We start from the raw sequence: 25,824 nt of genomic DNA on the forward strand, positions 1-25,824 counted from the left end.
TAATGAACTTCTTTTCCAGGGTACAGACTTCACGTTCCTGGATAAGTGTCACTACAACCATGCCAACAGCCCACTCTACGGTAAACCAAGGATGTCAGCTCCTACGTTCATGATACGACATTACGCTGGCAAGCTGACCTACACCGTCTCAGACTTCCTGGAGAAGAATAAGGATACATTGAGAGCAGATGTACTGGACCTTCTGTCACAGAGCAAGAATACTGTAAGTACAACAATACACAGCCCAGCCGCAAATGGGACTGGTTATTTAAAACAATTTTTTTTCAGTAACACTGTGTTACTGTGTAGTAACACTGAGTTACTGTGTAGTAACACTGTGTTACTGTGTAGTAACACTGAGTTACTTTGTAGTAACACTGTGTTACTGTGTAGTAACACTGTGTTACTGTGTTACCTAAACTTGTAAGGAGAGAACACCAAGCTAGTGAAAATGTTTTTGACCAATCAGGCCCTCATGCTGGTTCATGCCAGTCTGATAACGCAAGCCAGCAGGCTTAATCGTTTTCAAGTTACAGCTAAAGGATTAAGATGTACAGCATAATTAGGGGCATTATAACCAAGTTGTAGGCTGCCCAGTCACTTTCCAACGTACAGTAGTGTAGTTTACCTCACCAAATTGCACAGAAAATGGAAAATCTAACTAAATTATCATGTGTGTCTGATTGTGCTCATGTCTACTCACGGGCTTATAGTTTGTTTTTGTTGGCTTAGAACTTTGGTTTGGCATTCTCAAAGACTTTAGTTGCAATGTACCGAGAGAGTAAAAGGTGCTGTGGTTCCATAATAACCATAACCACTTGTTTTGGCGCAAAATATGATAACAGTCAAATTACATTTTGATGTTTCATTTGAGGTGTTTTAGAATAGAAATTGTGGATGGAGCTGTCATTTCGCCTGATACCTCAACTGCCACATTTGTTTTCACCCACTTTTAAATTCCACCCTAGCAGTGTTTGGGGAGAAAACCAATACACAGATCTAGTTCAGCATCAGTTCCTTAATTCCAGATTAGCAAAATTTGACACTTTTTGTGATCATTTCATGTTATCGATTTCTTTCAATATATTATCTTCTCTACCATTGATAAAACCCAAAAGTCCTTCTTGTATGTGAGCAAAAAGATGAGTGTTTTATTGCTTGTATTGACCGATATCATTTGCTGGAAGTGTTAAACTCCCTGTTTCATTTGTATGTATTCAGATGATCTCGTCGATGTTTGAAGAAATGAGGGACAAAGCCCTAAGGAAGACTGTCAACAAGAGGACAGGCACATTCGTGATGGTTAAACCGAGGGCATTGACTGTAGTGTCACACTTCCAGGAGTCCTTGTCCAGCCTCATTGAACAGATGTCCAAGTAGGTTTGAGGGTATTTCTTATGGAAGAATATCAGGCTGTAGTGCAGTCCTAATCACAAGTGTCATTCCTGAATTTGCGTCAGATGGTGCAACTTATCGCTACCCAGGGTGTAAGTTGTGTGCAATGTGACTTTGTGTGAATTTTCACCCGTTTGGCGTATTCCTGATAATGAGTCTTGAGATCACATCACCATATGGCTCATATATTATACCCAAATTCTGTAGGGAAAAGGTTTGAAAGTAGAGCTGATTACGAATAACCTAAGCCAGATTGATTGAAATGTAGTCATTGCTTTCGCTGAGCTGTTTAAATGGTACTTCCTGAGGGTAGGTTACATCAAATAATCTCCAATGACCCGTTTTCGCATATGCGGCGCTTAAACTTACATCTCCAGCTGGTCACTACCGCAAGCATGGCGCACAACTTGCAATGCGCAGGTGATGTGTAAGTTGCACATAACTCACACATTGAAGAAGAGATGTCCTGATTTGGACTGTATTTAGGGAGACTATTTCTATACTTTTACTCCCTGTGTGTTCAACTCGCAACAATTCACACTGGCCACAAAGGGGGTCACATGACAAGTTTCTGTTTGATGACAACCCTGACTGTTTTGTATGCCTTAGAGAAATCAAAGAAGGCAAAATGAAGTGGTGTTACGCAGGTGAATTCCATGAAAAAAATTGTACACATATTATTTCTATGGTGTCTACGGCAACTTTTCTGTGGTTTACCACACTGAAGGTGCCATCACTTTGTACACCAGTGTCTAGTGTCAAGGTGAAGGCTTGTTATAAAACTGAACACTCTTTTCTAGGTGCAACCCATACTTTGTGCGGTGTATCAAACCAAACAACCAGAAAGCCCCGATGTTGTTTGAGATGAAGGTAGTCCTGGAGCAGCTGCGGTACACAGGCATGTTGGAGACAATCAAGATTCGTAAGATGGGTTTCCCAATACGACTGAGGTTTAGTACATTCATTGAGAGGTGAGCATTAATCCTTTTGTCTCAATTTTGCAAGCGCTTAAGGTACCAAAATTGTTGCAGAACGAAAACTCACCAGATTTTTCATGAACCATCACTACCAAACTTCAAATGACAACAAAATCCCTGTCGCTCTGCAGAACGAAAGGTGGGCATGAACGTACCCTCCGTCTGTCTGTCCCTCTATCCATTGGGCCACTTGAGAACCAGATATCTGCAGAAATCAGCGAGGTATCAGATGTCTACACTCAAGTAGGTCATATCTGACTCGTCACAGTGAAACAAGGCACATGTCGTGCAGAAGATGAGCCTTAATGACAATTGAGGTAAATGGAAGAAATTGATGCGCTCAGATTTCACAAAAGGCAGACAGCATTGAAGTTGTCACTAGTCTGTCTCAACCTGCCAAGCTATGTACAATTTTTCTGAATATTTTCATTCTTCAGATTCCACTACTTATTGCGCAAGTACAAGGCCAAGGGCCTTTCAGACAAGAGCTACTGTGACCTTATCTTGTCCAAGATTGGCGGAAGGTTGACTGAACAGTACCAAATCGGCTTGACGAAGGTCTTCATGAAAGAGTCATTCAACCAATGGCTTGAACTGCAAGCCCGCCAGGTGATGAACAGGGCCGCTGTGATGATACAGAAGTCGCTTAAAGGTCACCTTGTGCGTCAGCAGTTTCTCCGCAAGAGACGGGCCGTTATTGTCATTCAGAAGAACTTTATGGCTTATCGGCAGAGGCTGAGGTACATCAAGGCGAGGAGGGCTGTCACTGCAGTCAAGGCCTTGTTTAGGATGAGAAGGCAGAGGGCAAAATACATTCATGTAAGTTGCTTTTGTGGTTAAGTGATATGTCATGTGGTGGTGGCATCATTCCCTGACCAGCCCAGGCTAGAGGGAAATTCCCTTTAGCTCAGTCGGTGGAGTGATGACCTCATATGCCAGAGGTCCTGGGTTCAATCTCCAGCAGGGCCTTGGTGTTTTTCCTCTGTTACATCAAGAAGGTGTTTCGGTTGATTGCGTCTCTTTCTGAGCCAATATCTCAAGCGCACAAGAAATGAGCGATGTTACAAATCTCCACGACCTGCAAATAAAATTGCATGCAAAGATAATTGTTCATTTGTGGTGGTCATCGCAGACTGACCTGCGAGTCGATTTCAAACCCAAGCCTCTGGAATCAAGTAATAGACAAATTTGAAGAAGACGAATCTGCGCCAAAACAAATCAAATGGCGGACACTCAGAACACGTCAGAAGGCCTAAGCCGACTTCGGACAATGGCTTGAGACATGGTGATATTTTGTTCTAGGTGAAACGCATGACTGGCCAGTGCCAAAACAAACTTCTTCAAATTCGTCTATTGTGATAACTCCACCATGGCTCACTTGTGGCATTGGGTGGCATTCCCAAGGTGTCACAAGCAGCATGGCTCTCTCACACTGCTAGATGTCACAAGTGACATTGCTCTATTGTGTTTCCTGATGCAATATTCCACCAGACGTTAAAAGCGACATGAGTCTGTAACATTTCCTGACACACCATTTCAGCAGAGGTCAAAAGTGACGTGGCCATGCTGCTTTGGCAAATCTATAGATTCTTTTCACTAGCCTCCTTTTGATCTGTTGATTGGGGTAATCTGCATGTGCAGTTTGCTGGGTGGAAGATTCAACAATACTTCCAACAATTGAGATATCCAAACAGTGCTCCTTGTGGGGAGGATCTATAGTATTTATTTGTTTCCAGATGCGGGATGATATGCGAAGACGCCGAACAGAGGAGCAGAGGCATCGAGATCTGATCACAAAACAGGCTCAGGTTAGTAGCAATTTTGGAAAAAACATTTAGCTATCACAAGAATCGTTTTCTGTGATTACAGATGATTGCGATACTTTTAGATATGTGTTAACTTTTGATGGTAGTAGAAATATCCGGCTCGATTCGAAATATCTTTTAGGTCGGTTTTCTTGATGGCGTTCGGAAGAAACCTTTGAGTCTTCAAAAACATTAAAAGAAGTTATTATTGCGATGTTTTTATGATGTAATTTGAGTATCACTATGTGTAGGCAAGGAGATGTGCAGGTGTACATCATTGAAAACAGTTATGGTGGTCAGCCTACTTCAGGTTTGTCCTTATATCAGTCATGTGGTAGGCAGACCTGAAGCCTCAATGGCGCTTTAATGTTTGGAGAAGGGATGCAGTGGTTACTCTCTCCAGAACATTTATTGAAGCAGTGTCCTCAACCACTTTTTCGTCGCAATTTGGAAAAAAACGTACCACTTCGAGAAAAAGTGGAGGGATTTTGAGGAACAAAAAGTTGAGCTGCCATTGCTGATCATTCAGGGTACTTTTATAGTAGCAAAATCACCTTTTGTGAATTCATCTAAGTCTAAACATGTCTATTAGCTGCTTGCTTCGGAGGACCCACGATCACGACCTGTCAAAAATACAAAGGTCCGGCGAATAGTGTCTTTGCTTGAAGAACAGAGACAATTTGTAAAGGTGATCTTTTTCATCTGTGTGTCTTACATAATACATGAGCTTATTTTTAGTTATACGCAAGCAAAATATCCACTCTTCAGCCAAATATTGATTATTATCTTATTCATGTTATAATCTGTAAATATTCATTCCTTTGTTGTCGAATGATTATTCTGTCAGCAAAATATCCATACCTTTATTTTGTTTTTGTCAGCAAATGATACATTCCTTCCCACCAGCAGTCTGAACCATTGCTTTCTCTTTGTCTGGAAAATACATTACCCATTCCTTTCTCTTTGTCAGCAAAACAACCATTACTTTCTCTTTATCAGTGAAATATTCATTCCTTTCTCTTTGTCAGCAAAACACCCATGGACATTACTTTCGCTTTATCAGCAAAATGTTCATTCCTTTCTCTTTGTAAGCAAAGCACTCATTCCTTTCCCTCAGCACCACAACCTTTCCTTTCTCTTTGTTAGGAAAATACCCATTTAATTTTTAACTCTCCTGTCTGCAAAATATTCATTCCTTTCTCTTGGTCAGCAAATTATCTACTGCAAAAGAACTATGAACGTCAATTATCCCATCCATCGCATGGGAAACTTTTTTATAGCAATAATGATGCTTAGACTAAAACAGCACTAAATCCTACTTGTTACAGTCAAGAACTTCACATTATTACCCCCTAGCTATTGGCCAATCCATTCATGATTCAAGCTCCACTTGGGCAGTACTTCAGGCCCTTGCTGCAGCTAAAAATCAAAGCTCTCGACATTCCCATTTGCCTTCTCTGCCAACTAAGTACCAATTTACTCCAGGGTAAAAAGAAGCTAGTTCTTGCTCGAATTACACAGAGATTAACAGAGATTTTCCCCCTGAGGGTCCAACCCATGACCTCCTGATTAAAGAGCGTGGCACTCTAACCACTTTGCCATTAATCTTCGGTTTTCATCAAATATCCATTCCTCTCTCTTAGCCAGCAAATCTATCTCTTTCTGTCAGCAAAATATCCATTCCTCTCTCTCAGCCAGCAAATCTCTCTCTCAGTCAGCAAAATATCCATTCCTCTCTCTTAGCCAGCAAATCTCTCTCTCCGTCAGCAAAATATCAATTCCTTTCTCATTCTCATTGTCAGCAATGACCGTTCCTTTCACAATCTCAGCAAATATCTATTTATTTCTTTTTATCAGCAAATATCGGTATGTATGACATAGATTCAGTTTCGTAGGATTTTCACTGTCATAAAAAACATGGAGCTAGACCTACTTTTCATGGTCACAGTGGCCAAAAGTGCATTCAGATTGCCTCATCTTTAAAAATCATTCGGAAAACTTGAGACACGAGAGTTTGAAAATCGTCCATTCGTCACTGTCTTTTGTTGTCACATGTGATCATGATATCACTGGGACACTCAATCGAAACTATGGCTGTCGAACTGAGCTGCAGTTGATTGGACAAAAGTGTTCTTACACTTGATGGTCATTTTATGGAAGAAAGTTATTTACTTGATGTTTTCTTTTCAGGAGCGGGCATCAAGAGTCATGCCTGGAGTTGCTCACTTGGAGATAACAGCAGAGCTTGCGATGCTGTACAGTAAACTTGAAGGTGAGTTGATCCACTTCATCACTGGCGTGGGCCTTGTTGTTCAACCTGGGGGGGGGGGGGTATTTATTTATACGCGAGTCTCAACAAATTAAAAATGTTCTAATCTGTTAACAAAATGGTCATGGTCATCAGAATTGCTATACAAGTCTATTCTGGAAATACCATGGGTTAACTTCGTAATACTGGATTTTGAAAGTATGTTTTGCGATGAAACCCTTGATATATTAGGGAGAGGTGTACTGAAAGAATTGGTTTATTTCTATTTGGCAAAATCTGAAAACTAGTTTGGCAAATCAGCCCAATATTGGTTGGGTGTTTTTTTGTGGTTTCTCGTTTCACATTCAGCACTCCTTCATGTTTGCAATTTCAGAATGGCAGCCACTCTACAATGATCGTAACATTGTCAACGTTGTCGGACATGTCCAGATGAGAAATGATGACTACATCCTACCAGATGACATCAATGCACATTCTCTGTCCAAATTCCGAAACGTTTTCCTCAAAGCGCCGCAGGATTGGGGTATGAAGAGCGAACCGATTAAGCGCCCCCTGACCATCCCCATGGAGAGGGAGGAGGATACTGTGGAGGCCGTCACAATATTCAAACTGGTATGTGACGCTTTGTTGTGTATAGATTATATATGAAGAGTTTAACCAAAAAACGAGATCCATTTTGAAAAGAGTTGCTTCAAAGTTTGGATTTTATCTGAAAACGCATTGGAAATAGTTGATATTATTTGCCACAAAATTTGTTTGTCTTGGCCTTTTTGCCGATTTTATAGTAATTAATGAAGCGATCTTAGATCGGTGAAACAAGAGCATATCCATACCTTTTGAAAATTATCAAATTTGATGATGTTTCTGAGAAAGAACTCTCTAGTGTATCTTCTACATTCGTTCTAGATATTACGTTTCATGAATGATCCCAACCTTGCTGGCAAGCGAGAAGCCCTGCTTGGGGATTACATCGTTCAGAAGGGGCTCACAAATGTAAAGCTGCGAGATGAGATTTTCTGCCAACTGATGAACCAGACGTGGCACAATCCAAGTGAATCCAACTTAGAGCGAGGCTGGCTCCTCATCTCTAACTGCCTTAGTTGTTTCCAACCCAGCCCAAGACTTCACAGATACTTGCTCAAGTAAGACAATTATATTCTGATTCTAATTTTAATCTGTCCTCTTCGGGATTTTTTACCAGTTGACTAGAGCCTGCAATTATCTACCTTTTTGGAAACAAAATCACAGAAATCAGAGTCACTATTTGTAAAAAGTGCCGAAACTATTACACCGTGTGCTGATTCTTTACCTGGTCTATGGGTGAACTTTTCAAGTTACAAGTTTTTGGTGATATGTGGTGTGAGGGTTTAGAGTTACTTGAGACAAGAATGGTGGATTGCAATACTCCTGCCCACTTCCTTTATGGTGGGAAGAGAGAAAAAGAGACTGAAGTCATCTGAGAACTGTATACACTGTTGTGTGATTCATTGCGAATTTGCCTTGAATGCGAACTGAACTGACTCTACATGATCAAAACCACACAAATCTGCATGAGCATACTTTGAAAGCAGAGTGCTTGCGGCGCAAGCGCTTAGATTTACAAAACTAAGTGGGCAAAGTTGTGAAACCGGTTAGAGAAGCGAAATGAAAAAGTGCTTTTTACAATTAATCACGTTGTAAATATATTATTTGCAGTTGGTTTCATTTATGTCTGCTGAGCAGGCTTTCTTTTTCAGAAAATGAAGGTGCTCACTTTTTTGAGCTCCGAAATTTTTCAAGGCGCTCACCTTTAGGCCTTTTAGACCCTCAATATTGTGATAAATCTTGTGATTCTTCAGGTATGCCTCAGATTGTGCGTTCAATGGGTACAAGTCACTGTGTCAGCACAAGCTACTCCAGTCGATGGGCATTGAGCCTCTCCTTTCTCGCACGTATCCACCAAGTATGCTGGAATGGAGGGCAAACAAGCGCCGGGCACATATGGCTGTCGAAGTCAAATTTGCAGATGGTGAGTCTTTCTTCTTCTGCGTTTGAATTTTTTTAGATGCACGCTAGACAGTCACTTTGTTTTCGATAATGAAGTAGGCTGTCCTACAGAGTTTCCAGCACAGAGTCCATGAGTTTTGTGGCGAGTCTTTCAAATCCACAGGATAGTGTTCTGTAACAAGTAGCATGTCCTCATCTTACCCTTTTAGTGTCGGCCGTGTTTTACGAAATCCCAAACCGAGGATGTCAAGCATGTTTTAGAATTTCAGCAGCTTTCCAGTAGGCCCTACATCAGATTTACCTGAATTCCCTTGATTATATTCGTGGGGTGCAGTATCCTCAACTGGACAAGTCACTGCATGGTTCCCCTACAGGTTGGGTTCATATGAGCAGTAGTTGCTCCTTAAAATATCGGATATATTTTAAACCACGTCACTTTTTATCTCAACAGGCTCACAAACCAGCAGTGCTGTTGACTCGTGGACAACTGGTGAAGAATTCACGTCGAACATCCTTTCACAGCATAAGTAAGTGTTCTTAGTATTCTTCAAAACTTAACACAGATCATTGTAATTAAACCGGGAATTTTTGTTTGAGTTTTGAATAATTTTTTTGTGATGAGCAATTTTTTTTTTAAAAAGAGGGTTGTCAAAATGTAAGATAAGTTGCAATAAGGTCGAGTCCAAATAAAGATTTTGTAGTAGCTCTTTAAATTTTCAATTTTAGTGATAAAATTGACTCATTATTTGTAATTTTTTTTTAATCGCTTTCTAGGAATATGTCAGAGGGAACCAATGGTTGGACAGTGGCGTTAATCGAGGAGAATAATGTATATGAGCTTGGTGGTCACGACTACGTGCTTGACCTTATGAGTGAAATGGAGATTATGACCCACTTCCCGGCTGGACAATGCTACCTACTTGTCTCCAGAGGGGGAGGCAGGGATAGGTCGCAAGGAAAGATGGCAGTCTATGCAAACACGTAAGTCGCAGATAATCATAGTGAAGTTTTTATAAACTGGGGTCTCTGAATAAAGTAGAACAGACTCCACTGCAAGTTGGACTTACCACATTTAGGCTGAAAAGATTTTCAGATTTATGTTACCTTGATATTCAGGTGAAGTCTCAAATTCGATCAAACACTTTCTGTCTCATGTTGCTCTGACGCACTTTCTAAGATTGCTGGAGTGAGAAAGTGAAGGCATAGCAATGTTGACACAAGCCCATTAACATGTTCATGATACTGGTTTGGGCAAAACTTGATTTAGATCATTCATTTAGGCACCCTAAGGTGATTTAACAATTCATGCAATCCATTCCAGGCCGCACAATCCCGAATTAGCAAGAGTGTTCAAGTACAAAGACGAGAGATTGATGTCTCCGCCCCGCCAAAAACCCAACAGACGTTCTGAAGACAACCAAAGATCACACGTGCAGAAATCACAGCACTCGAACGCAGTCTATGTACCACGGAGACGGACAGGGAGCTTGGAAAATGAAGGACTGGTGCTCTCCCAAATGAGCCGGCTCAATCAGAGACCCAAATCTGTGATGAATACGAAGCGAGACGTTGGTCTTGCTGATTCAAAGTTAAATGCTCGATACAGTAAACGTACGGTACCTTCGTCCGAGTCTCCTACACGGCCAGAGAGACCTCAGAGTCTCCTAGTTAACGGCGACATTGGTCTGTCCAAATCGCAACTAAATAAACGGTACGGTAGTCATGGAGACTTGTCCAATTCGAAACTGAACCAACGTTACCAGAATGGTCCTAAGTCGCCGACGTCACCATCATCACCAACGCCAAAAACAAATGGAATACCGAATGGGAATGTGCCGCACATGAAGCCAAAGTTCGAAAGGTACAACTCTGGATTATACAATCGGCCGACTGATAACACAGCTAAGGATAAGATCCTGCGCAAATTCACAAAAGAGAGACGGAGACGTGATTCGGATTCATCCATTCGGTCGACGGCATCAGAACTGAGTAAATTTGTGGACGATGTTTTCGACAATGTTCTCAATGATGACTTTGACGAGTTGACAGATCATTCGTCCATGGTGCCTGTCATTAAGGGCAAGGGTGACAGGGTGCCGTCTGTGAGTTCAGAAAGTGAGCTGTCGAAATTTGTAGATGGTGTATTCAAAGACATTCTAGTGGATGAAAATGTGGATACCTTAACGTCAACATCTAAACTGGTGCCTAGCATTCAGGGTGGTGGCGATGGTCCTATGCAGGTGAGTAATTTCTGAACCAGTTAGAGGCTGGTCATTTGTTACAACAGTTTTGGGGCAAATGGGAATGTGCCGCACATTAAGCCAAAGTTTTAAAGGTTCAACTCAATTTTAACCAGCCGTTCTGACGTCGCCCCCAGGTTGAGGCAGCCTTTAGTAGTACAGTGGAACCTCCCTTAGCGGACACCTCTTTATTAGGGACACCCTCTCTATTAAGGACACTAGTTTTGGTCCCAAATTGGTTGTTTCCATTCAATTTGACCTCTCTTGTCAGGACACCTCTCTATTAAGGACATCACTTGTCTGTCCCGAGGGTGTCCTTAATAGAGAGATTCTACTGTACAACTGGTACGCCACATGTGATAGCAAGTTTATTTTAGAGGTGTAGCCCGGACCAGAGGTTCAGTTATCATGAGTGCAATTATGATTGCCCATGATCAAATCTAACTATGCTGACATACACTACAGTTTGACTGAATATCAGGCATACCGCAAACATGGCCAGGACCATGGACAAAGGAAACATCGACGAAGTGTTTGTGTGAATCAGTGCTCATGGCAAGTGCCCTGAGCATACCTGTTCATTTCCATATAAAGGAAGTGCCTAAATCTTGATTGGACAATTGGTAATAAACAACTCAAAGGGCCGAGTAACATGGTTCATGGTTGAAGGTCCAGTGGTGCAGCAGTAGATAGCATTCCCCAAATAATAATCTGAGGCGATGCTTGAGTGTTCGAGACCCCCCACTCTCTGGGTTGGGAGGTTCAACTTTCCTCGGGGAAAGGGGTCCTTTTTGGTCTGCCGACTCGGGGAAAACTCGGGGAAAATCCCCCGAGAAATACTAGCTTAGGGGTTGTTTTTTTGAGAATTCTGAGAGAAATTCCAGAGAAAAAATTGTCCTAATTCCCCCGAGGGAGGATCAAGAAATTCCCGAGACAGATAAGCGCGTGGCCGGCATGCTCTCCACATGCTTCGAGGGATAACTGCACCACAATCATGGGCGCAATCATTCTCAGAATTTATTCTTGCTCAATTCGTTATGTTTTCTCCCCTAGCTTTGGTGTCACAAACTTTGGTTTCCCCTAGCTTAGGGGGTATTGAGCATTGATTTCCCCTAGCTTAGGGGGTTCTTGAGCTTCAAGTTTCCCCTAGCTTAGGTGGGTCTTTTCGAAAATGTAGGAACAAGCAGTCGCCTACCCTAAATCTGGGGAGTGGGGGTCCCGGGCTTGAGTGATAGTTCGGTATGGTCAGTGACCAGTTGAACCACTGTGACCAATCCGATTGGCTGCCTCGTTATAGTGGCAGGATCTCACATAGAAATGGTAGTCATGTGTCCGGATGCAGTGGGAGCAGAGACTTAGCGACAGATCACCAGTGCTGGCAATTTGGCATGTACATACACTTGCATCCAAGTTCCTATTCACCAACCCCAGTGAATTACGCTTTGTCATCCGTCTTTTTTTCAGAATGCTCAAAATTCTACTGGGGTGACTGGTTTTGGTGCCTTGGGGTATAATCCATCCTTCCCCGTCGCTCCAAACCTTACTGGGCTTCCTTATGGTAAGTTTCATCTTGTTTTCTTGTGAAAATAATGGGATGCATATTCATGTAAATCACTCAAATGGAATCGTCGCTCTCATCAAATGCAATTAACAGTAGAGCTAAATTTTATCGTGAAAAACTCCCTTCATTAAAAAATTAGAAGCGTCACTTACTTAGAAACATTTTCTTAGCCCATCACAACAAAAGCAGTGTGAAGATCAATTAGCATTAGTGATAGTTCTTATAATCAATACCTCGGTTGCACCCAGCAGTTCATGTCTTAAATATTTAAGTGTGTGATTAAATTGGTGGTGTGTCCAACAGGATGTGGGCAAACAGCATAGACCAGAAATGCCTCCAAAGCCAATTCATAAACTTCCAAATCAATTGTCATTTCAGTTACGCCGATGATGCCTTCAACCAGTATCGATCCTCTGGCATTACAACAGCTGATAGCCCAACAGCAAGCCCAGCAGTTTGCTGCTCAACAGCAGGCTCAGCAACTGGCTGCTCAACAACTTGCTGCCCAACAGCAAGCTCAACAAGCTCTATATACACAAGCGGTAAGCTGCCACTGTGGACCGCATAATTTCTGTGCCTATTTATTATTGCAATTCACAAATTTCTAAAAAAGATAATTTTCTGATTTTACCTGTTGGCGGATTACAAAATTTCTTTAAAAAAGCAATCGCCATTGGATTGGAGTCAACTTATCTTTAAAAGTCCCCTATTGTCAGAATTTAGTACTTATAGCGCCGATAAGATGCCGTCTAAGACTATGATTTCGAGGTACGATTCATAGCTTGTGCTTTAAACCAAGTAATTGAGAATGTCGTGCATAATATATGACTGAAAATTCCTTGCTTTGAATATTTCAACAATTGCAAAATATTCCTTTGCAGAGCCGCCAACAGCAGCAACAACAGGAACAAGCCAGTTTGCAGCAGACAATGCAGGCTGTTCAACAGCAGGCGCTCCAAAATAGGCTATTGCAGGAGACGCTGCAAACAGAAATGCTGAAAGCCCAACTGCAACAGCTTCAAACTGGGAAACAAGTTCGTGGCATTGTCCCTGAGCCTTTACCTACCACGTCTACGCCTGTGAGGAGTTTCTCCCAACAGCAGACCTCCCCGACTAGGAAGTATGGCTCGGACAGGCCACCGCCCATTCCTCTTCCAAAAGAACCGGATCAAAAACCAGCCTTGAGCAGCCTGAAGAAGAAACAAGTCAATTTATCATCGCGAGTTTCATTCGTGGAGGAGGTGACTACGATACCACGAAATGAGGAGGCAGGCCTGTCTCCTGATCCAGCAAGTGCACCCACTTCACCACAGTTTAACAGTGTGGAGCTGTCGCCGATCAGTAACGGTCATGTTGAGAATGGCGTTGTTCATGCTGATGACATGTCACTGGATCTCGGCGATGATCATATTTCAGTCAAGCACGTAGCACCTAGTAGCGCTGAATCTGAAGATAGATCTGATTTCAAAGTTTCGTATGCATCTACTATGGATGGACGAGATAACACGGTGCGAGTTGGCAAAATCCAGTGGCCACCACCGCTCCGGATGGAGGCAAGGGAAGAGCCTGTAGTCGGGAAACTGATGATTAATGAGGCTCATAAAAAGCCGTTGGGGGTGGCAGTGAAATCTCGGCCGCAGCTTCACGATATGCTGTTAAACCAAATCAAGGACTTGAAAGGAAATAAGGAGGTCAAGAGACCGGTGATGAAAGAAGAGGTAGGTTACACAGACTCTGATATATTGTAAAGAGTATGATTTCCGAGCTTGCAAATCACACAAGTAATTTGTCTTTGGTCTGGAAGCCTAAGAGTCTGCAGGACCAGGGGGTTTCTTTGGCCAAAGACCAATCACGTGACCTGCTTACTCAGAAATCCTACGAGGATGGTTTGACGTTTAATATTATGCCAAAAACTTTTATCGATTGGCGTTTTTGGCCATTGACTGAACATTTACAGACCATCATGACGACATCAGTGACATCAGTGACGTTGCGATGATGAGTCGAACAGAGAGTGTGCCATTGCGATGCGGCGATGTCAATGACGTCCAAATTCATTTGTAGAAAAAGTGGATTTCACCTTTGGATATCACCCTCCCACGCACGGATGACACTCATCTGACCAATCTTTTCGTTGCACTTTTTGGCTTACCGTCAGGGGAGTCTATACGATAGCCCTGTGTCCGTCGTCGTCCGTATCCTGTGTGGCACGTTTCTTAACTGCTTGTGCTATGAACTTGAAACTTTGTACACATTATGACCTAGGTCAAATGACCTCTGGCAGCGAATTTCGGTCCGGTCTGATTCTTCACCTGGCCACCAGGGGGCTAAAACCCAAAACTTAAAAAGTGTGATAAATCGTTTATTACTGATTTGTTTTTGCTAAAATTTTTATGGTGGGTACCCCTAGCAAGGATACATCACATATCATACGGGTTTTTGATTTGACGTACTTGTCAAGGTCAAAGAGGTCAAACTCTAAAATTTCACCGATAGTGGCACGTTTTGTCTTTATTCGTCCTATAGTCCTTAAATTTGGTATGTAGACACCTGATACGTAGCAATACATGTTGACAAAAAATCAGGTCGATGTGGCGTACTTTTCAAGGTCACAGAGGTCAAATGGTGTGAATTGGCCGTTTGTGTGTAAATATGGCACGTTTCTTAACCGCTAAAGCTATGAACTTTAAACTTGGTACACCTAGGTCAGATGACCTGTGACACTGATTTTCGGTCCGGTCTGATTCTTAACTTGGGTACAACTAGGTCAGATGACCTGTGACACTGATTTTCGGTCTGGTCTGATTCTTAACTTGGCCACCAGGGGGCCAAAACCAAAAACTTGAAGAGTGCCATATCTCGCTTATTACTGATTATTTTTTGGTAAAAATTTCATGGTAGATACTCTTAGCAAGGATACATCACATATTATAGGGTTTTTGATTTGGCGTACTTGTCAAGGTCACAGAGGTCAAATGGCGTAAATTGGCCATTTGAGCGTTACTGTGGAACGTTTGTTAACCCCTAAGGCTATGAACTTGAGACTTTGTACAAAGGACCCCCTAGGTCAGCTGACCTGTGACCCTGAATTTCAGTCCGGTCTGATTCTCGACTGGGCCACCAGGGGGCCAAAAGTTAAAACCTAGAAAGTGTGATATCTCGCTTATTAGTGATTCGTTTTCAATAACATTTTTATGGTAGGTTCTCCTAGCAAGGATACATCACATATCATATGAGTTTTTGATCTGACCTGCTTTTCAAGGTCACAGAGGTCAAATGGCGTAAATTGGTCATTTGATTGTAACTATGGCACGTTTCTTAACCACTAAAGCTATGAACTTGAAATTTGGTACACATGACTCCCTACGTCATGTAACCTCGAACACCGAATTTCGATCTGATCTTGTACTCAACTTGGCCACCAGGAGGCCAAAACTAAAATAGGTAAAAAGGGCAATATCTCGTTTATTGATGATATTCTTATGGTACTTACTCCAAGCAACGATACATCACATGTCATATCGACTTTGGTTTGACCTATATACTTTACATGTACAATGTTTCTTAACCTGGATGAATTCCAAAGCACCAAATATCTATACGGTGAGCACAATGGCCCCTGGCCGTTTCATAAGATGTATTCTGTAGCACTCCTTACTCCTTACAAAGATTTTTGGCTGATGCAGAGGTTGACTTTTCATAAACCCTTGTAAATGGCACAATGAGTCATGTGCCATTTCTGTGCCAAAAGCTAATCACAGAGATAATGTCCCGTCACATGACGAAATGACTTCACGACATCAGAATAAATCTTGCGTTTGTTGTTTTTCTGGTGTAAAAACATGCCTTAGTATGACACCTGAAAGGTTACATGACTCACTGCGCCTCCTGACAGATTTGATTGGCCTGTATGCCATTGATTGTTATGTGAATCATAGGAAATTATGATGAATTGGTTTTTATAGGATTCAATTGATGGGGTCAAGTCACCCAAAGTTGTACGTGCGAGCTCACCTGAGAAAAAAGTTGACGTCGGCACGAAGATTGACATGTCAAAACGGAAAGCAATACTGGCAAAGCAGCTTTCTTCGATCAGTTTACCCGGTCAACCTGCGGTATCAGAACCGAAGAAATTAACCCCACTACCAATGTCGCCACCGCAGAAAAAGCATGCTTTCTCAGCGCCACCAGCCCTCCCACCTCCTGCTCCAGCTCCGTTACCTGGCAAGCTCAAGATCAGCGCCATCAAAAAAGGTGAGATTGTCATTTTGTATATTTTCATAATCATGCCTTGGACAATAAAGTCGAGTGATCGAGTACCGTGAGTAGTGTGTGGTATGTGTATATGCGTAACATGATACAAAATCTGGAACTGTTCCGTCTTCAGCCAATTGTAAAAGGATTCAAAGTTGTACTGATTCAAAGTCATCAAAGAAGAAGTACTGAAACTTTACTGGAGAATGGGGTGCCCATTTGATTATTTCCTTGGGTAGAGCATACACATGTAGGTCTACCATTTGTAATGCTTGTTTAAATCAATTGAATTTGTTGAATTTTTGAATTATGTTCTTCAGAGCTTGATGAGGTTGATGCACCGTATCCAAAGTTAGCCAGCCCATTGTCACCGACACCCCCTGGTCCCCACTTTGAGAGTCTGGAAGTTATTGAAAGAATCAAAACTGAGCTCCATGCGCCCAATGCTGCCCCTTACTTCATGTACACAAGAGTACCATGGCAGCTGTATATTCGAAAAGAGGTAAGTGTCTCTTGGGGATCCTACAGTACTAAACGGTAAAATCAGTCTAAAAGAGGATGGTTATAAATCAAACTCAGATTTTATTCTCGACAAAAATGGTTGGCGACGGTCCCAAATTATGGTCCTGGCTGTCACCTGCATACAGAAAGGAAAGTGAAATCGCAATTCGTTAAAAATTTTGAATTTGTAATTGAATTTAAAAATGTCCAATTTCAAAAATACATACTAAATATAAATTTCAACACTGCCGTTGTGTAGACTGATATACAAATACTATGAATACCAAGTTTGAACAAATTTGTATTCATGATAACTGCACTACGGCATTGTGTATTAGTGGATTTCTATTTAACTGGACCACGAGTAATTACGAACGACGTACCCCTTTAAAGTATCTAAACACCCTTGCACTGAAAGGGTTGTTTTAAACATGTTCAAATGATGCTGAATGAACTGAAAGTAAAAGGTTATGAATGGTATAATGCATTTTTTTACTTGTTTTTCAAAGCAGTTCTTCAACTTTTTTCAGTTTTTCTCTCCTGCTGAGAGGCTTGACAACCCTGTTGCCTTGACTCTTGTCTTCTGCCAAATTGTCCAAGATATCTTTGTTCATCCTTGTGTTCGGATCAGCAAGGATGAGAGAGTACGGATGAAAAGCTTACTCGGTGAGTCACTAATGCCGTGGTCACACTGGGGTTTTAACACGAATTGAATTCGAATTAAAACGTTGATACGTATTGGGGCGTCACACTCAATTCGGTTCATACCGATCTCAATCCGCTTTAACCAACACGGTTCTTAAACCGAATTGAATGCGAATCAGCTAATCCGAATCAACGAAACCGTATTGAGATTTCAAGTGTGACGGGCTTGATACGAATTAAGGTTTTCGATCGCACTGCGCATGCGCCCGGCGCATGGAAAGTGACCTTTGACCGCGGGAACTAGTGCTCCGAACTAGTTAACTGATGTATTTAAATGATCTCATTAACTCAAATCGTTTTTCGTTATGCCATAGAATAGGGAAAAATCAACTCCCTTGCACGTGACTTGCATTTCCATTTCCTGGCAAGGTATGTTGCCGCCGGTTCGTTGGTCAAAGGTACGCTGGTCAGCAACATCGTCGCGGCGGGGTTTTCCCCGGTTTTGGCCTCGTTTTCGAGGGCGAGGCCGGGATTCTCCGCTAATAGCGACGGTGGTGTTGACTCGCTGAGGACACTCCTCTTTGACCCGAACTTTGGCAATAGGCATGGCCGGGGGATGGAAATGGTCAAGCACCTTACGCGATTTTAACTTGTTAATAATGACTGTGTGATACTGTGATATTATATACTTATATGTTTTGTACTCGTAAATTTTATTCTCCCATATGGGAGGTTAATAAATAATAATAATAATAATAATAGATGGTGCGTCATTAGTATGCATTGAGTGTGGCGCGTTTTAAACCAATTTGAATGGGTATTCGGGCCAGTGTGACGCGATGTTCTGAAACTGGATTAATCAATTCGTATTCCGGAGAGCGCTCTACGGAATTCGGTTTCAATTCGCATCCAGTGTGAACACACCATAAGACTCCAGGTTCAACTATCCTTACTAGAAAAATTTACCCTTGGCTAAGGTACATGTACTGTAGAGTATTTATAATGTAGGGTATTGTAGGGGAAATGATGGGATAATTTGGTCTGGGCCTAATTACCCCCTCATTTGCCTTAGAATACCCAACAAATACCTTACAATAACCTAGCCAAGGGTAATTTTTTTTAGTAGGGATAGTTAGCCTGACATTCACTCCAAGATTTGCACCATGACCACAGGTGACTGGTTATCATAGTGCATCTACCGTTTACATTGTAGTATTATGCATTAGTAGGCCATCCAAACATGCCAAATGAGCCCTCGTGCAGGTTGCAGCTAGTTTCCTTCCTTTGAATGTCAACCAACGAAGGTACCAGATAAAGATCAAGGATGGATTCTCTGTTTAAATATAAAGAATACTTGCATTTTGTACTTTTCTTGAAGTCATAGGTCCACTGCACGCACACTTTTAGGACATGAAAAAGTGCTGAATTTATTTCTTCGGCTGACAGCGTTTGACCTCCATACTCTTCAGCACACAGTTTTGGTGACAAATTTTGTTCCATACATTGTATATCTGTCTCGGGGTAGAGATTTATTTTATATGGGGTACGGGATACATGGAGGTAGGCAAAGTGTTAATGCTGTATGGTTTTCTTCTTGCAGAGAGTCATGGTGTGACACCCCTCAATTACACGTCCTCCGTGCACAAGAATCAAGTGAAGAAGATGGTCATAGAACTTGCCAGGGATTGGCCAAACTATTTCTCTCGATTTTACCCACTTGACGTAAGTAAAAAGATGCTTTCACCAAAAAAATGGTACTCTGTTTTTTTCTGGTGATTTCACACAGAAAATAAGGCATTTGAACAAAATGTTTTATTTCATCTGAAAGTTCAAAATCCTATTCAAAAATATTGACTTTTTTATTTACTAGAATTTTACAAAGTATGACCAAAAACAAGTCATTTGAAGTTAATTATTGACAAATTTTCCCACCCATTCATTGTAGGCTTGTTTTTGCATGCAGTGCCAGTTTTGCCAGAAATGGAGTATGATTGAGATAACTGTAAGATATTGCATGATGCGATCAAGTTCCATTTCACATTTTGTGTCATTTTACTACCAATGTGTCAGTGACCATAGTTTCAGGTTGCTAAGCCCGGCTAATATAAAGAAAGAATGAAAAAAGTACAGGAAAATTGAGTTGCCTTGTCTGGGATTCGAACCACAGATTTTTGGATTGCCATGCAGTCCACTGCACTACCAATTCAGCTATCGAGGTTCCACGACTTTATGTACTGCGAGGGAACACCATTTGAGAGCCAACATAGATTTAGAGCTATGTCTCATTGGCTTATTTACAGGGCGGTAACCAGGTACCTGAAGCACAGATGCTGGGTATCAGTCACACTGGAGTGAGATTTGTGACTCGGCAGAAGGATTACATCGATGAGAACATCCAAGTCCTCGAACACATCAGATTTGAAGAAATTATGGATGTTGCTGTGCCAAGGGCAAGCACACTTATTCTTCAGTCGAAGTGGAAGTCATATACATTATATTCACATAGGGTAGGTTCTGTTTAATATAAATTTCTATTTCTCATTTGTACTCAAGATTGCCAATATTGCAGAGCATTTGGATGTGCAGCTGTGTGAAAGTGCAGATTTAATTAATTTGCATCTAGATTACTACGTCGTTTCCATAGAAATGCTGTCGCCAGACACGAAGTTGTCCAAAATAGCCAGGGACACATTTCAAAATTCACCTGCACCTGTAGTGTGCATGCAGTTACTGCCATCTAAAATGACACTTCTCGGTGCAAGGGAGATAAAGTACTTCAATTTTACAAAAAAAAACCACTGGTTTTTTAGTCCTTTTAAAAAGCCCAAATTTAAAGGCCAACACCTAAACAGGGAATGATATTAAGAAGCAAAGGTGGAATATAGATGTTGCTTAATAATGATGCTTGTTGAGACGTGATACAACCTCCCAGACAAAAATCATAGCCATTTGAGACATCATGGGTTGGATTAAGAATCCCTTCCAAGCCATTTTATCCTTTTCAGATTTGAAGGTGAAGTGATGCACTTTACAGTAGCCAAGCTCTTTTTCATCCCTGGCACAGCCTGGGATGCTGAGGACTTTCAGGAAAGACCTGTCACTGTAAAAGTGCTAAGTGAGAAACCAAACTTCATGCTTAGCATGGTCTGTGATATCTTTGCCCCCATATTTTTCAGGCTAACCAAATCAAACGTATGGTGGATGCATTCTGTATTGACATGGAAAAGGTAGGTTGAGAAAATTGGCGTTCTGAAATCGGATGAAATGCAAGAAAATATTTTGAATGTCTTATGGTTCCCTTGTGAATATATGATATGTGACCCGTCACAGCAAAACCAGGCGCATGTCGCACAGAAGATGAGCCAAAGTGACACCAGGAGATAATGGAAGAAATTGATGTGCTCATATTTCACAAAAGGCAGACAATAGAGAATTGATCAAACAGTCCGTCTCAAGCTGCCAAGCTCAGAGCGACATGCGCCTGGTTTTGCTGTGACGGGTCACATATCACCAAAACTAGCTTAGGCCCAACCCGTCCCTGTATCCATGAGTATGGGAAGTGCGCTTTCACAGTGTATCCCTGAATCTTTGTCAGGTTCATGGTCCTGCTATATGAGTCGAGGATTTAAGGGTTGACCATAGCTACCGCCATTTTGGCCAGTCCTCAAAATCTCAAGTAATTAAAACTCATTCAAAATGAATTGATTGCTCATTTAAAAACCGGGAGGCTATACTCTGGAAAACAAAGAACAGACTCCAGCCCTTGAAATGAGCATTCACTACGTTTTGAAGGAGTTCTAATTGCTTTAGGATTTGGAGGTCTAGCCAAAATGGCGGTACCTATGGTCAACTCTAAGGAATATACTGTGTGTACTCGGACAACTCGTAGTTGACATGAAATGGCCTGTGTTGGTTTCACTGACACCATATCATCATTGGCTCAGAAATTCGGGTTGTAATAAGCAGGTAATACAGGTATATTGATTGACCTGAACATGAAAAAGCATGGGCTGACAATGTATTTGCTGTCCAGGGTATGAGTGATAAATCCGTTTCACAATGACCTTGATCTCTGACCTTGAAATTGATTTGTTCATTGAATGACCCAACAGTACAAACATGCATGTCATTTGGTTTCATATGTTTCTACCTCTCCCACAAGTTTAGATATTTGCAATCATCAATCTAAGGTGCTATGATATGTCAGTTTCGCAATGGCCTTGACCTCTGAGGTTGAAAGGAATTTGTTTATTGAATGTCCCAACAGAACTAGCATACATATTACTTGATTTGACCATGCAGTCATGCGTTTCATCTCAAATATATCGCTGCCCAGAGTCTAATGATTTATGAGACTTATGAGGAATTTATTTGGGATGTAGATGAATTCATGCAGTCGCATCTATTTTTCATTTCGTCTGGAAGGCACTGATAAATCTGGTGATCTACATAATCCCATACTTGTTTAGACTTCTGTTCAAAACAAATGATACCCAAAGGCTATCACTTGTATGGTGCTAAGCTCTATGATGAAAAGCATTGTCAATGAAAGAGTGTGTACTGAGTCTCTCTATTTCAACTACACTTGTATACCTGTGAGGGTAATTGCATGGTTGTGAAATGTTCATATTGATGGACAGCCAAAATCTGTTAAGTTAAAGCTTCAGGACATTGTGTTGGTGCAAAGTTGTTATGTCTGTTGAAAGATATGTCCAAATCATAATTCATAAAACAGAAAGACTGATTCTGTGTGACCATGAAATAGTCTTACCTTCAACTGACACTTCGAAAGCTTGTGACCATGCCTCATACGTGGCCTATAAACTATACCTTTCCTCCGCAGGGAACCGTGTATGTTCGAGCAATAAAGGATTACGTTACACGAGAATCAACTCTGCTGAGCTTCAAGAGGGGTGACATCATCAAAGTGACCAACAAGGATATGCATTTAGATAGAGGTGAGTATGTTATGAAAATATTGTGCCTTAGTCCAGATTCAGTCCCACAAAGATCTGTTTGCTTACGTTTTATTCATTCCATTCTATGATTTCAAAATAAGAGGTTGGCCAAACGTATGGTCGACTCTTAACCCACCAAGTTTCGCAGATTTTGCGAATTACATCAGTTCATGAAAACAAATAAACATTACTACAAAATTATTTTTTTATAAAAAAAACTGAAAAAAAATCCGGAAAAGCCTTAATCAAAATAATGAAAATTTAGGAATTTTTGCAACTCGCAAAAATAACTAGGCGTGTATATTTTGAGGGTTACAGTATTTGAACATGATTTGAAGATTCTTTTGAAGATTCTTCATTCACCAGCCCTAAGTTTCTCAACTCACTTAATGGAGTTTTTGTTATTTCATGAATTGCATTGGTTTCATATTTGAGCAGAAAAATATTGATTTTTGTTCCTAAAACCATGGTTAATAATAGTACCCGAACAATGTGCAGGACAACGGTTTCTAACTTATGCCACACCATGATAGTCAGTTATGCTACCACACCAAGTCTCTGAATTTTCTACTATGTCCTTTTTCTTCGGAAGAATTTTTTATGTAAAAAGAAAAATGTGATAGTCTTGTCAAGGCCAACAAAAAACTGTATTATGATTATTGCCCCAAAATGGCCAAAACCCTGGTGCACGAGAGCCTCAACATTGGCATATTGCCAATCAGGATACATAGGTTATCAAACAGAGCTTTAACTTAAATCTAGCCTGAAAACTTCCAAAAGATATTCTTAAAATTACATTACCTTATGCTTGATAGGCCTCTGGTACAGTCAAAATCACAATTGACATCTCGTCACTATGGCGCGTATGTTGCACGATACTGAGGCGAAGCAGAAGGGATGTCAATCATGACTCCCAGTACACTAATGTGACAGTGGGTGACTCTCCCGGGCAGCATAGGTTTTCTCCGGGGTCTCCGGTTTCATCCTACTTACAGTACAATCCCAAATATTGTTTATAGAGCTATGACGCTCAGCTCTCAACTCAATTTTAACAAGTCCCTGATTGTTCTGGCTGCATCCATAAGAAAAGAATGTGAGGTTCTTAAATTAAACAGAAGATAGCGGCTTCTTCAAAAATATTCTTTGTTTGGAAAAATAATTTTCTGCGTGTGTTCTTCACTTTCGTGTTACTCTCACGTGTGTTGTGCTTTTCCTAGGTTGGCTGTTTGGTTCTCACAATGGCCGTGCGGGCATGTTCCCCACTGAATATGTCGTGAATATGGCCCGCCATGAAGTGTCAAGGTCAAACAGCTTCTTGAGCAAGGTAAGAAAATGGTGATAAGCAACTGTGAGAGGCACTTATATAGTTTCGTGTCATCTAAAGCCACCAGACATGCCAAAATTTATTGACTCTTCAAAAAGAGCTGGTTATTAGCTTTTACAAAAGGAGCACCTGTACAAAAAAGGGTCAGTATGTTCTGCTCCCAGAGTGGCATCTCCCTTAGCGGATACCTCTCTATAAAGGACAACCTCTCAAGTAAGGACACAAAGTTTGGTCCCAAATTGGTTGTTTCCATTCAATTTGACCACTTTTATCAGGATTCCTCTCTATTACGGACAGAACTTGTCAGTCCCGATAGTGTCCTTAATAAAGAGGTTCTACTATATTTCTGAGTGCCCAAATTTGCGAGTTGATGCTCTGACATGATGTATCAGTCATCTAATATTTGGCATCTGACTTTAAACTTGTATATTTCAGGCCATTTCTACTCCAAATATACCAACACAGGTGCTTACAAAAGCAAGAGTAAGTTGAACAGTTTATTCAAAAAAAACATGGGATCGAGGAGTGACTTTCAGAAGCAATGTTGATTCTGAGTACATTATGTACCAACTCAGAATGAAACCAGTGAAATGCAAGTCCCTAATCTGTCTGCCCGGTCACCATGCAGCAAATGAAAAAACAAAGATCAGGGATCTATTCAATATTCAGCAGCTAGTTTGATGATAACACTGCACTGGCGGGTCTGTACTAAAATCGAGACCAGGGGGTGGCGCTAAAATTTAGGATTCAAGCCAAAACCTGTAATACTTTCTTTGGCTGAAGGTTTGAGACAGAGTTTCAGCTCCACCTGAAGGTCTCGATTTTAGTTCAGATACCAGTTTCAATTCTATCACACCTATGATTTAATGAGTTGTACGTACAAAACATACTGAAAAGTATCTTTGGCCTTAGCCTAGTTCCAATCTGTCAAACCCAACAGAGCACATGCAACTTGATTGCACCCTCCTAATGCGAAATGAGGCTGAAGATGTTTGTAATACATGCAAATCAGAGCAACATGCTTAAGTCAAGGTTTGTTAGAATATTTAACAAATTGTTCACTTGCTAGCAGATTCATGTTCAGGTTCTTCTACTTCTTCTTTTCTAGTCGTTAGATGGCAGCGTACGCGACGACATGAGTATTCGCAGCAACACCAGCAGTATTCCTCCAGACGGTAAATACTCCATGATGGAGTTTGCCATCCTCCACTTCAGGGAGTCACTCAGCAAGTACGAGATGTTGAGGAAGGAAGACGGGTCCATACGGGGCACGTTTAAACTGCTGGAGAGGATTAAGATCAGTAGTTTGAACAAGAAGAAGGGCAAGAAGGCTCAGAATTGGACTTGGAAAGAACAGGCTGAGATGGTCAAGTGGAGCAAGGTAGGCAGGGGGTTGTGACCAGCCTAAGCACCTGAATACTGGGATCTTGCTGATATATCATACACCCACAATCACCCTAATCACCCCCAACTTTGACTGGTTGCACTGTTGCCATTAGATATAAATTGTACCAGTATGTCGCTTGTGATTCTAGCAACATGGTTAAAGACAACTTTGACTGGTTGCACTGTTGCCATTAGATATAAATTGTACCAGTATGTCGCTTGTGATTCTAGCAACATGGTTAAAGACAACGTTGACTGGTTGCACTGTTGCCATTAGGTATAAATTGTACCAGTATATTTTACCAAGGATTCTAAGCCAGCAAAAGAATTACTTCGCTATTATAGTGCCATACTCAAGACTGCAGTAATACGCACTAATAGCAAGGAGGAAATGCTGAAAAGAAGACTGTTTACTAGTGCAATGGTTCGATGGTGACGTAGTTTTGGTATGTCAGGTCAAAAGGCAGGCAATAAAAAATCTTCTTATGTCAGTCTAATCTGACTGCTGTTGTCTGTAAATCCA

At 41.3% G+C, this 25,824-nt stretch overlaps 1 protein-coding gene across 4 annotated transcripts in view; it reads left to right on the forward strand.

The window, feature by feature from the left end:
* The window catches only part of LOC135488165 (unconventional myosin-XV-like), a 100,697-nt gene that overhangs the window by 54,548 nt on the left and 20,325 nt on the right, over positions 1–25,824 (forward strand). For all 4 annotated transcript variants that reach the window (XM_064772645.1, XM_064772653.1, XM_064772662.1 and 1 more), the window contains 25 exons: positions 20–223; positions 1,222–1,376; positions 2,196–2,366; positions 2,810–3,191; positions 4,109–4,180; positions 6,368–6,449; positions 6,820–7,058; positions 7,353–7,588; positions 8,285–8,454; positions 8,884–8,959; positions 9,207–9,413; positions 9,754–10,672; positions 12,137–12,230; positions 12,612–12,775; positions 13,115–13,951; positions 16,199–16,487; positions 16,808–16,989; positions 17,519–17,654; positions 19,234–19,355; positions 19,934–20,140; positions 20,810–20,860; positions 22,477–22,591; positions 23,809–23,915; positions 24,351–24,398; positions 25,024–25,296. In XM_064772645.1, the coding sequence (XP_064628715.1) occupies positions 20–223; positions 1,222–1,376; positions 2,196–2,366; positions 2,810–3,191; positions 4,109–4,180; positions 6,368–6,449; positions 6,820–7,058; positions 7,353–7,588; positions 8,285–8,454; positions 8,884–8,959; positions 9,207–9,413; positions 9,754–10,672; positions 12,137–12,230; positions 12,612–12,775; positions 13,115–13,951; positions 16,199–16,487; positions 16,808–16,989; positions 17,519–17,654; positions 19,234–19,355; positions 19,934–20,140; positions 20,810–20,860; positions 22,477–22,591; positions 23,809–23,915; positions 24,351–24,398; positions 25,024–25,296 (5,538 nt within the window). The remainder of the gene's footprint in view (positions 1–19; positions 224–1,221; positions 1,377–2,195; positions 2,367–2,809; positions 3,192–4,108; positions 4,181–6,367; positions 6,450–6,819; positions 7,059–7,352; positions 7,589–8,284; positions 8,455–8,883; positions 8,960–9,206; positions 9,414–9,753; positions 10,673–12,136; positions 12,231–12,611; positions 12,776–13,114; positions 13,952–16,198; positions 16,488–16,807; positions 16,990–17,518; positions 17,655–19,233; positions 19,356–19,933; positions 20,141–20,809; positions 20,861–22,476; positions 22,592–23,808; positions 23,916–24,350; positions 24,399–25,023; positions 25,297–25,824) is intronic.

Source organism: Lineus longissimus, chromosome 1 (assembly GCF_910592395.1).
Source record: "Lineus longissimus chromosome 1, tnLinLong1.2, whole genome shotgun sequence".
Lineage (NCBI taxonomy): Eukaryota > Metazoa > Nemertea > Pilidiophora > Heteronemertea > Lineidae > Lineus > Lineus longissimus.